Source organism: Equus quagga, chromosome 1 (assembly GCF_021613505.1).
Source record: "Equus quagga isolate Etosha38 chromosome 1, UCLA_HA_Equagga_1.0, whole genome shotgun sequence".
Taxonomy (NCBI): domain Eukaryota; kingdom Metazoa; phylum Chordata; class Mammalia; order Perissodactyla; family Equidae; genus Equus; species Equus quagga.
In genome coordinates, this window is record NC_060267.1 from 155215287 (window position 1) to 155230627 (window position 15341).

A 15341-nucleotide genomic window follows, 5' to 3' on the forward strand; every position below is an offset into this window, starting at 1 on the left:
AACAATTTGACCATTCTTTCTGCATCTCTATTTCCTCATCCAGTAAAATGGGATCATAATGGTACCAACCTCATCAGGCTGGTGTGCTCATTACACAAAGTAATATATGCAAAGCACTGAGCATAGAGCTTGGCAAATGGTAAATACTTGAGCAATGTTGACAATTATCATTGTTCAAATTATGGGAAATGAGCTGAAAACTCTTTCTAAATCATCTGAATTCCAAATGTACTGGATCATGCCCTGTTGCTAATGAATGCAGACAAATGTTTTAAACTGTTCGTCTCCGCAATTTGTTCCTGTTCTCTGCTATTTGTTTTTGGAAAGTGCCTTAAAAATTCAAGAAGTCTCCAGAGATGTCAAGACAACTGTCAGATTTACTCATTTCATTTTTCCTTTTCATAGGGATTTGAGTGCCACAAAGAACAGGGGAGGAGTAGTGCAGAGAGAAAGCACAGAGTCCTTATTTTGATTTTGCGGCACTGGGAAAACAGGACCGTAATTTGCTTCTGAGAGGCTCCCTGGCTGTTGGTAGCCATGCTTCTTGGGGATAAGAGGCTGGAGGAGGAGCCAGATAGCAGCATTATCATGTAGAACATCATCAATAGATTCTGAAATCTGCTAGATTCTCATCCCTAGTCTCCCACTCACTGTAACCTTCCCAAGCCCCACTTCTCTCATCTGTGGTGTGTGGGTAACAATAGTAACTACTTGTGGGCTTGTTTTGAAGCCTAAATAAGATAATGCTTCTGATGCTCTTAGAGTAGTACCTAGCACGTAGTGAGCCTTCAATAAACTTAGGTATTTTTATTAATATTATTATTTATGGAATTAAGTATATAAAACAAATTATGATAAATTTGATGAAGGCTGGTAGAAGGGGCAATGAGAGATTACAGAAGGACTTGGCCTAGTCTGGGGATTTGGGAAAAGTTTCTATGCAGAAAAGACATGTGATCTGAGATCTTAACAGTCACTAATTCTCAAATGGTAGACAGAGCGGAGGAAACATTTCATAGACCAGCATCTGTGAAGGCTTTCCTGAGAGAAAGAGCTTGTTAGTTTGAGGAACTGGAAGAAATTGGAGACGTAGCATGTTAAGGAAGGGAACAAATAGCCAGTGAATGATTAGGGCCTGGGGAGGCTGACAGGGGCCAGATCAAATAGGTCCTATAAGCCACACTGAGGGTTTTGAAATTTTTTTTTCTGATTGCCCATATTTTATATATAAAATATATGTATTTTATTGAAGTATAATTGATACATGACATATTCAACAAGGAGTTGATATCCAAAATAATACAGAACTCATACAACTCAATATCAAAAAACCAAACAATCTGATTAAAAAATGTGCAGAGGGCCTGAATAGACATTTTTCCAAAGAAGGCATACAAATGGCCGATGGGTACATGAGAAGATGGTCAACATCACTAATCATCAGTGAAATGCAAATCAAAACCATAATAAGATATCACCTCACACTTGTTAGAATGGCTACTATCAAAAAGACAAGAAATAACAAGTGTTGGTGAGGATGTGGAGAAAAGGAATCCTCGTGCACTCTTGGTGGGAATGTAAATTGGTGCAACCACAATGGAAAACAGTATGGAAGTTCCTCAAAACATTAAAAACTGCCATATGACCCAGTAATTCCACTTCTGGGTATTTATCCGAAGAAAACCAAAACACTAATTCGAAGAGGGTTTTGAATTTTTATTTAGAGTGCTGAGGAGAGGACTGAAGTGTTATTAACGGGCTGGGACATAGTGAAAATTTCTCCTTTAGCAAAGGTCATGCTGGCTGCTCTATGGGAAATAGACTGGAGAGGAATGAGAGTGGGAGGGACAAGCAGGTCCAGCTGTCCACTGAGAGATGATGGCAGCTTTGACTGCAGCAGTGGTGGTGTTGACGGAGAGAAGTGGGGTTGTTTCCACTGAGGGTTAGAAGTTGAGTCAACAGGTTTTGGGATGTAATCGTAAAAGGATTAAACAACACTTCAGTTATTCCATTTAGAAAATGGAATGACATCGAAAATATGAAAACAATTGGATTCATTCTGTGGAACTTCAGAAAATGGAGCCAAGACCATGGAGTGGAAGTTTCGAGAAGGCCAAGGTCAGCACACCATTAGGAAGTGTGTGTCAGAAAGAGAGCTAGCCACAGCGGAGCAGGCTGCTGGATGCATAGTGAGTTCCTGTTACCAGACTGTTTAAAAGGATGAATGATCACTATTAGGGGACTCCAGATTAAATGTTTTTGAGGACACTTTTAATTCAAAAGACTAAAATGCCATAATAGGTAAGAACTGACAGTCTAACTTTATAGCTGACTAAAAATTAAGATTGCAGTGTGTGTTCTATAATAGATGTTGGTTTCATCTAAAGTTATTCGGGACTCATTGTCTGGATTCACATCACAAATAAAGTTTTGTCTTTAGAAAACTTGACATAAAACCAAAATCAGTTGTGAGCTGTATGCAATTACATATTTAATTTGCTTTGGATTTTTAGTCTTTAAAAATTATTTCAGGGGCCTTCCCGGTGGCATAGTGGTTGAGTTCACACGCTCGGCTTCAGGGGCCCGGGGTTTTCTGGGGTGGATCCTGGGCATGTTCCTGTGTACCTCTTATCAAGCCATGCTGTGGCAGGTGTCCCACATATAAAGTGGAGTAAGATGGGCACGGATGTTAGCTCAGGGCCAATCTTCCTCAGCAAAAAGAGGAGGATTGGCAGCAGATATTAGCTCAGGGCTAATCTTCCTCAATAAAAAAAATTTAAATTTCAAAAGAATTAGGGAACAAATTGGATTTTCTACTTTCTTAGTTTTCCATTTTCTTTAGGAAATTGATGCAAGGGACACATAAAGGCAAAAGTGTTCTTAATGATCATTCATGGCTCAGCAAATCAGCCTCAGAGCCATTTACTAGTAATGTGATGGAGTTTTTGAAATATAGGACAACCATTGATGGGAAAGTTCACTAGAGTCGTTCTTAATTTTAAACCAGTTGTTGTTTCCAGTCACATATGTCTTCTTTCTTCTGCTTTGCTATCGTCTAATTTTTACCTTCTTCATCTTGTCAGGTAGAGCTCACATAGTTTGTATTTCTGATGTCCAGCATCTTTCCTTTTTCCTGTTTGTTCCTGTGGTTCACAAGCACATTTGTCATTGGAACTTTTCTTTCCTAACAGGCTTTGAATTTGGGAGAATAACTTAGCAACCCTGAAGAGTTTGGGGCAAAAAGTAAATACATTTTGTTGCTCTGCCCAGTACCAGCCTTACTATTTTTACCTTCCAGTACACTGTTAAGAGAGTATTGTCTGTTTACTTTTTAAAAAGGAAGAACATTTCCTTTTATGCACAAAATATTCCAGTTGCCTTATTTTTCTCTATTTGTGGCTGGTTGCATAAGCTGTCTGGTGCTTTGTTTCAGAGGCAGGCATGACGACTAACAAAGTTAATGTTTTCAGTTAGTTCTAAGAACAAGTGGATCTTTATATTTTTCACCCTACCTTCAACTCTTTGTTTCTTAAACATGAAATGAATACAATCAAATATTGTATCCCTCTAATTCTTTCTATCTGGTCTCTCAGAGCAGAGTGGGGACAAAGTGGGTGGGGTGAGTGGAACATCCCAGATTTTTTTCTAGAACCTGATTTCATGCTTATTTGATTAGAGAATCGTTGAAGCATTTGGTTGCTCTTAAGAATTTCTCTGAACAGTTGAAGCAGGGAAGCATTTCAAAACAATGAGGCTAAATTAGAATTTCTGATAGAAGTTCCTGGAAGTTCAGAATTCTGTGGCCAAAATATTTTGGGCTATAGACAGGTAAATTGGTAAAATCTTAGATGTTAATTCAGTCTAAGTTCATTCACTCATTCTTTGCTGAATACCTAGCAGGACCCGGATTCCATTTTACATGCTGGGGAGACATGGTGACGTGGACGCATGTCCCTCCTCTCAAGAAGTTTCCATTTTCTAGTGGTGAAACAGATGATTGCAATACAGTAATTATAGTAGTTTTAAGTACTTTAAATATAGACAAGTGCAATGAGAATTTATAAAAGGGAGATGATAAGTCTATCATAAGATGGCCAAGAAGCCTTCCTAATGGAGACTTGGAAAAGAGTGGGATTTTGGCAAGCAGATAAAGGATGTAGTTTGGCAAAGGGCAGATACCATCAGCAAAAAGCAAATCCAAGCAGAGGAAATAAGATGAATAAAGAAATGGGGCATTAGAGAGCCGTGGACTGGGTGGGAAAGTACAGGTAGGAGCATCTGGTATGTTTCTGGGGAGGGTGGGAAAGAGGGGGTGAGGCTGTGGAGGGAAGTAAGGGCCAGTTCAAGAAGGGGCTTATATGGCATGCTGGGAATGTTAATTTTGTCCTATTGGGCCATGAGGGGCTATTGAAGAATCCTGAACAGAAGAGTGATATAGTCAGTTTTGGATTATTCTGGTGGCAGTTTGCAATATGCATCAGAGGTGAACAAGAGATGAGCGTGTCGTTTAGGAGACTATTTCAGTAGTCCAAGCAAGTGATGATGAAATAGGCCAATAGCCATGGGATTAGAGAGGAAGGACATGGATTTGAGAAATGTTTAGGAGGTGGAAGCCACAGAACTTGGTGTTGGTTAAATCTGGGAGGTGATAGAGGAGAAATAGAAGTGTGGATTTTCTTTTCAATTTATTGAGGTTTTAGAATGTGCCAGTGCTTCACCGAGATGACTTCATTTAATCACTATAACAATTTGATGAGGTATGTACTGCGATTATCCCATTTTATAGATAGGCTATCTGAGACTTAGAAGCTAAATCTTGCCCAAGATCAGTGTTAATAAAGGGTGAGCCAGGGTATAACCCTGCCAATCTGACCCAGAGCCTGCATGCCTAATAATGATGCGAAACTGCCTCTCCCTGTGGTTTCTTTTTCAGTGATGGCAAATACAGGATGAGGAGTGACTTTGGGACAGAAGGAGATGACTAGTGCTAGAACAGTGGCCATTCTGACTCCCGCTTACCGTAATATATAACTATATAATTTGTAAAACTGGCTTATGCTGACTTTTGACTAAAAAACAAAGCTCAGCTGATAATTCAACTGCTAATATTACTTTGAATCAGTTTAAATATCTGAAGACAAGGAACTTAGTCTAATGCACTAATGAAAGGCTTAGATGCTGGGGTTTTTCTTTCTCACATGACAGTCTTAACCAACACTAGGTCAACCCAGCATTTTTATTAGCTTTAATCCCTTTTGCTAATTAAGTGAGGGTAGATGAAAAAGTGGATTTAATTAGAAAGTGATCCTTAACAACTTAGCTTCTTTTGCGATTATGAGCAAAAATTAGAAACTTGACTACAAATATGTCATTGCCGCACAAGGTCAGCTTCACGTGCCTACAACCAATGCACAGGGCCTTGTGCTCAAAATGGTCCTGTGCTTGGGGTTTAAGGCTCTGCAGTCAAGGTCATGAAATGCTTATTAATTTTATCTTTGAATTTGAGTTTGGAAGTAAAGTCTGATGGGATAAGGAGCGTGTGCACTGGGGGCTTGGAGCCTCAGCTCCTGTCTGGTCTGTCCAGCTCCCTCTGCCTCCCTGGCATAGATTCTCAGTGATCCATTCCCAGCCCCCTGGGCCCCTCTTGGCCTCCAGCTCCATCTCCCTGTCCCTGGCCCATCCTTACTGCTGCTCTCTACCTGGTATGGTGATTCAGTGCATCAGCAGGGGAGGCCTGTGTTCCACTTTTACCCTGGCAGTGTGTGGATGCAGGTAAGGAGAGGGTCAGCGTGGAGCATGTGCCCTGCTGAGTCTTGGGGTCCGGCAAAGAAGAGGCAATCCTTGACCAGGCTGGCAGCACCATGACATGCTCAGTGGGTGACTCAGTGGAGGCCTCTTGCCCACCTCCAAACCGGATACCAAGTGTGTCCTGTGGGCACGGAGGTTACAATCTCTTGTGAGTCGTCTGTCTACCATCAGTTGGGATGGTGGACTGTGGGAAGTGAAGATTAGTTTCCCCACTCCCTGCTGGGGCCTCACATTTTTATTTTGCACTGGGCACCCCTAAAATTATCTAGCTGGCCCTATCTCGACAATCTCCTGCCTTACTTCGTAGGTGATAGGTGCACAGACTGAACTGTTAAATATGAATTCAGCAGATGTATAAATGCCTGTCACAGCCATAGTGCAAGCTCACTGCCTTAGACTTAAAAAGAAATAGAATAAAGATAAAGCATGAAATGATAAAGTTATGTCTTAAAATCTGAATAAGATGTGTGTATTTTACTCTTGGTTAATAAACTCAGTAAGAAAAAATAATTAGCAAATTAACAAGTTAGAGTTTATTTTGACTTCTGTTGTGAAGAATAATTGTGTGTAATAATTCTTAAATCTTGCCTGGAGATATCAGTATATGTGAGAGTTGTATTACCTATGGGTTGCTAAATCAAATACAGAATGTGAAAAATTAGATCTTTTTCTCATAGTCTGAACAAGTTAAGTTTTATTGAGAAGCACACATGACTTGAGTGAAATTAGAGAATTTGAATTTAAAAAATAGACAAAATGTTATAGTGAGTGCCAGAAGTATTTAAGGCATGCTAACCAATGATCTTGATAATTGGTTCCACAGGCATCTAGAATAGCCTTCTATTAGTGTTTAGCTGTGGCATGAACAATACTCTCTAAAGGCTGATTGATATTTCCTACCTCCAAAATCACAGAAAAATCAGCATGCAATGTGTCAAATTAGCAGCTTAAAAAAAATACTACAAACGTCTTAAACCTCCAAGTAACTGGATTGTGTTTTATTCTTAGAACTTCCTGTTTTGTAAGACTCTCACTAATCAAGTTGTGTTGATATTGCCACTATACAGCTGGAAAAGGCCAAGGCCAATAAGTTGTGACCTCCCAGAAACCAGCCTTCCTTTTGGTGCCCCAGGGATGATCGTCAGGGCCTATCTTATTGGGATCACTCTTTGTTTCACTGACTAGTGAGTTGGCAGTGATTTTAGAAAATTAACAAATTCAGCTAGGAGAAGATGACCCCATCCGCCTATCCTGAGACCTGAGGAGCGGCTTCATGCTCAGCCTGCAGCCCTTGCCTGCCAGCCCAATGACAAAGAGAACAGTGCTCCCTCTCCTTCCCAAACTTTCCAAATGCCTTTTGAGAAGTCTTGGTTTCAAAACTATGCTTGATGCCAGCTTGCCCTAGGTTCTCTTGGGTGCAAACACTACGATGGACACACAGTGGAATTTAGCCTTGACCCTCCACACCCCATCGCCTGGTCATGACATTGACCAGAGTGCAGTAATTAGCTTCTCTCTCTTAGGTGCCTCACTCCTGATGCAGAAGCCCGCCCAGATATTGTAGAAGTCAGCTCCATGATATCAGATGTCATGATGAAGTATTTAGACAACTTATCTACATCTCAGCTGGCCTTAGAGAAGAAGCTGGAACGGGAACGCAGGCGCACGCAGAGGTATTTTATGGAAGCCAACCGGAACGCTGTCACGTGTCACCATGAGCTGGCTCTGCTATCTCAAGTAAGTACGAATCTTTCAGTCTCTTCATGAGGCACTCTAATAGGCTGTCTGAAGTTGTTCATGCTTGTCTTAAGGAAAATTTATCTTAAGTTAGGAAAATATTAATTGCTACATGTAATATTTCATTATTATATAGTTATATTTGCATCCATTTCTATATCTTGTAATTAAAATTGAAATAAGTCAGTATAACTCATTTCCCAAAGAACTAGCCCATAACTTACTATCTATTAAAAAACCAGAGGTATCAAAAAGATTTCTTAGCAATTCTTTGAGTTTATATTATGATCTTTGTATAAATAGTGAATGCTTATATTTAATTTCTTCAGCAATCTGATTTTAGGAATATGGATTAAAATATTGTGTGTTAATTTAGAGAAGGAAATAATATTTGCCTTAAAATTTTTTCTTATTACTCTGTGTCATTGCTTTCAATACTGTTTGTGATGGTAATAGTGTTGCCATTGCTTCAAATTGGAATATGTGCTTTTATTTTTCTTGTCAGTAACCTTCAAATTATTTTGATATTTATTTTTGAGCATAACTTAAAAAGGGATGCCAAAGCTACACATTTCATGTGCAAGTGATTGTGCCAGTGATTCTCTTGCTGCTGTCTCTCACTTTTCTTCTTCTGTGCCTTTGTTGTACCATGACCATGACCTGTCCTTCACTCATGCTCTGGGCTCCCCCAGCAGGCATCCAGAAAGGGGCCCTTCAACCTAGTAAACAGTCTTGTCTTCCCTCCCAGGGGCGGGCCCAAGGCAGTGGGGCCATACCGTCCATTCTTGGTTAGGGTACTCAGTCATTAAATTCCTTTCCAGGACCGTCAAGATCTGCTCTGCCTCGCCTGGGAAAATTACATAAAAAGTTGGTCTCAAAGAAGAGGCAGTTCTAATTTCTTGAATAACAGCATTTCCAGTGAACTGCTTTCTCTTTAGAAGAAGGCACTACTGTTTGGTGTGTACTTGAAATCCAGAAGTTGAAGATTCAGTATAGTTCTCTTTTGGGGGAAAAGTCATCTTCATTGCCTTAAATGCCAAGCCCGGCTGTAATTTCAGAGAACAATCCATGGTGATTATCTAAGGCCTCAGTTTACATTTAGGAGCATATAACTTGGAGTTACAGCTCTTTCAGAGCACAGTAAAATCTTACACACAGGGAGACAGAGCACGCTTTGCTTGTTATTTTACGACCTGACTTCCTAAAAAGTAGGCAACAATGAGAAACACATCATTCTATGGATGTCGTGTTGTGTTCAGATATAGCATTGCCAGTAAACTGAAATGCAAGAGATGTGGCCGTTTCTATGTATCTTAAGTATTCGGGGCCTTCTGTTAAGTTCTGCACTGCAAAGCTACTTAGCCAACTTCCGGTTGGATATGAAAGAGTCAGTTTATATTAGATTCATGTAGCTGATGTGGGAGTAGGTGGAGTCAGTTTAAAATCTAACAGCAGAAATCCTCTTATCTTTAGCAAAACACATTGAGAGGGACCATTTTATTTATTTATTTATTTTTACTTTTCGGCTTTTTTTTGAGCTTTTTCTTTTTTTGTGGAAGCTTCATACATTTATAGAAGTAAAGAGAGTGTTTTGTGTACCCATCGCCCAGCTTCAATAATTTGCTGCTTTGGACCAGTCGGTATCAACTCTATGCCTACCCACTACACACTCCCAAATCCAAGATACCATATCATTTTGCCCATCAGTATTTCAATATGTATTAGGAGGGCCATTTTAACAGTAGAAATATAGTTCTCAGACCATGACTGGGTAAAACAAAGGGAGAAATCTACAGTTGATGAGGGAGTTTTGAGGTTCTGGGGTTCTTTACTCATCTATAAATTAGGAGGAAGATATTACCTACTGCAGAGGGCAGTAGGATTAAATAAGTTAATGTATTTGAATATACTATGCCAGTTAAAAAGTGGCATAAGTTGTAAGATAGCATCAATTATATAAAATAAGCACTGCTTATGTTAGAAGAATAGTTTGCTGATGCAACTTGTTAATCTAGTACTAACTGGTCCATTAGTACTAAATCCAGGTATGCTATTCAGTGTGATTAATAGACACTTATTCAGCACTTGCTACTAGCCATCTTCAATGCCCTCATGGAGCATTCGGTCTTATAGGGACTATAGAGAAGTACTTTAATTCAAAGCAAAGTTTATGTTACTATTTTAAAAGAGCCATAAAATACCTTCTTCTTTTGCACTATTTTAGGTATACTGTTTTTCATTTAAAGATTAATCAAATGTTAACTAAAAGGGAAAAATGCAGCTTTGTTAAAGAACTGAAAGGGAAATATGATTACATTTCGTCAAAAGACAGCATGCAGTTAATTGGCATTATCCTCACTGGGTACCAATTATTATTTTTTAAAACTTACATCTATGCCATTGCCCGCAGAAAAATTATAGGTGCAAAATTTTATGCTTCTTTTTTTCTTAAGCAGTATTATGGTATTATGATTGTTTCATTTCAAATATAGTGGGATGTTCTCCCAGAGCAGTTAATATCAATAATGCAATTACACAATGCAATGATAAATAATAGTCAAAGGAAAGAGAAATTAGTGGGTTCAGGAAAACTTTATGAAGTCCCAGCACCCATAAGCAGATCCATTGTGAATTGGAGAAATTTTGCAAATTAGTAAGTAAACAAATAATTGATAAGAAACATTAATTGCTCCTGTCTCATGGGGTGAATGCTGTTTCCTTTCAAATGTTAGCTTGTTCTTAATTATGGCAATTTTCAAAACAGGCTGGTGAAGACAGGTATTAATATATATTTCACAGACAGAGAAGTGTTCACTAATAAAGTTAATGCCTGTGTACTGTGGTTTATCCTCTAGGAAAGTGAAGCAAGACTTTACTTTTGAAGAATGTTAAGCTTTCTAATTTTTATAATTCAAGTAGATCATAGGAAAGCACAGAGTCAAGAATGGTAAGAATCAAGCAGAGAAAAATGAAGTGCAATTTTTCTGAAATGTGTGACAATAAAAGGCTATTGTAATATAGAGGATATTATGGCATTATAATAGTCAAAATCATGATTAGCATTTGAGCACTGTACACAATGCATTAAACACACAGAGTAATTACTCTTTAGGTATTATGGTATATCTAAGACAGAAAAATTAGTTACAGACATTTCTAGAGTGTGCTGCTTAGATCCTCACCAACAAATACAAGGATGAGTGTTAAAAAAAAATCCAGCCTGGAAAAATCTGGATAATCAACGGAAAACTTCAGTTTCATTCAGATTATTGTGATTTTGTGGATCCAGCTTTAGACTTATATTAATATGGGTGAATCAAGCATACGCCTATGTGTACAGTGGAGCAGAGCTGACTGTCCCAGGAAGACTGAATCAGGAGAGAAGCATGTTCTTGCAGTGTGACTTTTTCTTATTTTCTCTTCCAACCTTGGCCTCTTAAATTTAGATGTTCTGATTCTCTTCTTGCTCTTCCCTTGAGTGAGCTCCATCCAGCTCCAAGGTTTTTCATTTCATATGAATTTGGGTAAAAATTGATTGTGCAAAATAGGAACTTTATTTTCTATAATCATGTATCATTTTGTTTTGAATCCTATTCCTGCTGATGGCAGAAAATGATGGATGTAGCCATTATCGCTTATATCAGTCTCTTTTGGTCTAAAAGTTTCTCTCCCATTTCAAGGATTCTCCTCTCCATTTCCTCCTCCCAATATGGCAGCTGGCTGCAGGAGGAAGCTTAGGCATGCCTTTGCTGATGGAAGAGGGCCAGGGGCTCTGCATGCTTCTTCTTTTGGCTCTGCTGACTTTAGATGAGGTAAACCTATCTTTTTGGCTTTGGGGCACTTACCTTGACATCCTTAGTTTGAGCTGACTTCTGTGTGGCCTGCTGTGCAGTGACAACCTAGTGAGCTCACCTGCCAGCACTACAGCCATCTTCTATATTCCCAGTGTGGCACTCGGGAGCTTTGGATTCCCATCCTTGTCACACACAGTCCATGGAGAAATAACTGGGAATGGGGAGCACTGTGTCAGCCGTGCCATCCCAGGCACCTTCTTCATCCTTTACTGCTCTTCTATCCCGGGTGCCAGTCATTCAATTATCCATTCAACAAATATTTATTGAGTGCCTATTGGGTTTCAGGCACTGTTCTAGGTGCTAGGGATACCACAGTGAACACAAGTTGTCTACCCTCATGGGCCTTATGTTAAATGACCATAGAATATAGTGTCATGATGATCACAAAGCTTCTCTAAAGCTTCCAGCCTTTTCTGGCTGCACCTAGATTGCCCCCTGAAATCCTGTGTGTTTCTACCAACTTCCCTACTCCACTCCCAAGGTTCACCTCTGCTGGAGAGGGTATGAAGAGGAAAAACAAGATGATTGCACCCGCCTTCTTATCTTCTATCCTCCTATCAGGCTCCTTCTCTGAGCTTCAGAAAGACTTCCCAGTCCCTTGTCCACCCTGCCAGAAGTTGCCCTTCCATCATGTCCTTCTTTTTCCCCAAGTGTTCTTCATCCAGGCCTTACCTTGGGTTTATAAGCCTCGGCCTCATGGCCTGGTCTTACATAGTATAAAGGCTCTGGGAGGAAAAGTACACAAAATTTTCTAAGAAGGCAAAATACACTGGGATGTGTTTTACAGCATAATTTCCACGCGTGTTTTATGAAGACCTCCAAATCTACTTTCACACACAACCTCTCTTGTGTGGCAGACCTAAATTTCGAACTGGACATTTACCTGTATGTCTAACAGGTACCTCAGACTCAGCAAGTCCCACAGTGAATGAATTCTCTTCCCTTAACCTAGTTGTGTTCTACCCCTCATCACCTTAACTGGAACCTTGACACCTTCTTCAATTCACTCTTCCTCAAGTCCTACATCTGTTTCATTAGCAAGCTCTTACCAATTCTCTCTTTGAAATGTCTGACAAATCCATCTTATCTTTTCAATCCTCACTCTCATTATCTCACGTTGAATCATTGCCAGATCTAACTTTCTTGCTTCTAGTCTCTTTCTCACCCCTAGCAGTAATTCAGTGTACCACCTCTGCGCTGTTTACAGGGGGTCATTAGGAACTGTGTGTGTGTGTGGAGGGAGTGTCATTTTGTTTATCGCAATGCTACTGGTACTTAAGGGGCAGCAGCCAAGGATGTTAATATTATGTCATGTGCAGGACAGTCCTACACAAAATATATGAAGCAGAACCAGTAGGAGAAATATGTTAAGAGATTTATTGCAAGGATTGGCTTACACAATTGTAGGAGCTGGCTAGGTAAGTCCAAAATCCATAGGACAGGCTGGCAGAAAGGGCATGGAACTCTTGGGCGCCAGCTGAAGCTGCTGTCCACAGATATAATTTCTTTTTCATCTCAGAGAAACCTCAGCTCTGCTTTGAACTGCCAAATGATTGAATCCGTTCCCCCTAGGTTATCTAGAATCATCTTCCCTTAGCCGTCCTCTCTGATGGATCTCTACCATCTCTACCAAGATGATCTTTCAAAAAATAGCATCTGACCTTGATAAATTATACCCTGCTTAAGATGATAAGTAAATGTTCATATAGCTAGTAATTTACTCGAAGCTTTTGGTGAATTAAAAAGAAAGATTTCTATGATGATCTGATATTGTCAAACTATTGAAATATGGCACATGTAATTTCATCTTAAATTCCATCTACTTTGGGGGACAAGGCAGCTAGTAGAGCACATATCAGCAAAGATTATTTTCTAAGTTCACAAACCCTTCATAATTTCACTTCTTTGTTGTGAAATTCCTCTTGTGGTTTTCTGATACAATCTGTATATGTTCTTCACAAACTTTATTGACAAGCATTTGATATTTTTCTTAAATTCTCAAATATCTTTAAAGTTGACCACTTAGGAATTGAGCAGATATGCAAGCACCCAATTCTCATTTTCTTAGTGCAAATTTTAAAGAATGTACTATTTATTTATCTGAGTTGCTTTGTTTTTATTGTACCATATGTCATTTACAATTGCTGAGCACACCACTAAAGGCGTGTGTCTGCAATCCTCAGCTAAGAGATTAAATTAAGCCATGTAGAAAATGATGTATTTTGAAAGGACAATATTTCTGTGAACATGTTTGCTTTTATTGTCTGGTTAATTGTTGACTGAATTTCCCCCAAGGCTGTGAAAATGCAACAAGTAATGATGCAGTGAAAGAAGTATCAGGAAAAATCATGACTTGTTGTGGAAATGTTCTCTACTTGTTATGGTTTAAGAAAATAAAGCAATGCCTTATCAGCTCCCACATAGATATATACAAAATTCTTACATCCACCCGAGACTGCCCCCCGACACCCGCTTTTGCTGTATGCTTTACACAGAATAAAATGTACAATTTTAAGTGCTTAGTTCAATAACTTTTGACACGTGTACAACTGCCACCAAAACCAGATTCAGAACATGTACATCGCCTCAGAAAGTTCCCTCATGCCTCTTCTCACAGAGTTCCCTGCCTATCGACAGACTGTTATGACTTCTCTCACTAGAGACTACTTTTGCCTATTGTTTGATTTCATATAAATCAAATAGTATTTATCTTTAGCGTCTGAATTCTTTAGCATCTGTGAGATTCATCCATGTTGTTGTGTATAGCAGTAATGTGTTTATATTGCTAGATATTATGTTGTATGAATATATCATAATTTGCTTATTCTCCTGTTAATGAACACTTATGTTGTCTCCAGATTTTGGATTTTATAAATAAAACTGCTATGAATTTTCTTGTACAAGTCTTCTTATGGATGCGTTTTCATTTTTCTTATAGATAAATACCAAGGAACAGAATTTCAGGGTCATGAGGTAGTTGTATATTTAACTTTAAAAGAAACTAACGAACAGTTCTCCAAAATTACGCTGCTTAGCACTTTTGGGAGCAATATATGAGAGTTCCAGTTGTTTCACATTCTTGCCAACATTTGGTATGTCAGTTTTTTGGATTTTAGCCTTTGTAGTGGGTGTAAAAGGGTGTCTCTGTGGTTTTAGTTTGCATTTTCCTGATAACCAAGGATGTTGAACACGTTTATATGTACTTATTGGTCATTTATATATCTCTTTGTGTGTTTTTTAAAGTGTCTGTTCAAATCTTTGCCCATTATTTTATCAAACTATTTGTCTGTTTTTGTTGATTTGTAGTTCTTTATATATTCCAGATATGACTCTGTTGTCAAACATATGTGTTGCAAATATTTTTCCCAGTCAATGACTTGACTATTTATTTTATTAATGATATATTTTTGATAAACAGAAATTTTTGTTAAATTTTCATTTTGCTAATTTTTGTTGTTGTTAGTGCTTTTTGCATCCTGTTAAAGAAATCGTTGTCTATCTCAAGGTTGCAAAAATAGCCTCTTGTTTTTGGTAAATTCTTTATGGTTATAGCTTTTATTTTTAGGTCTGTGATTAATTTTGATTTAATTTTGTGCATAGAATAATTAAGAAATTGAGTTTTTTTTTTCCGTAATGGTATCCAGTTTTTCAAGCACCATTTCTTAAAATGTCTAATCTTTCTCCATTGATTTTACTAGGCATCTTTGTTGAAAATCATTTGAAAATATACATGTGGATCTATTGCTGAACTCTATTCTGTTCCATGGATCTATATGTCTATTCTTAGGCCAATACCACATTGTCTTGACTATTGTAGCTTTTGAATAAGTTTTGAAATCAGGTTGTGTAAGTCTTTTGATTTTATTCTTCTTTGTCAAATTTGATTTGGCTATTCTAGGTCTGTTGCATTTCCTTATTAATTTTACAATCCATTTGCCAATT

At 38.6% G+C, this 15341-nt stretch overlaps 1 protein-coding gene across 9 annotated transcripts in view; it reads left to right on the forward strand.

The window, feature by feature from the left end:
• The window catches only part of NEK10 (NIMA related kinase 10), a 216797-nt gene that overhangs the window by 136859 nt on the left and 64597 nt on the right, over positions 1 to 15341 (forward strand). For all 9 annotated transcript variants that reach the window (XM_046644179.1, XM_046644190.1, XM_046644185.1 and 6 more), the window contains one exon: positions 7332 to 7545. In XM_046644179.1, coding sequence (XP_046500135.1) covers positions 7332 to 7545 — 214 coding nt within the window. The remainder of the gene's footprint in view (positions 1 to 7331; positions 7546 to 15341) is intronic.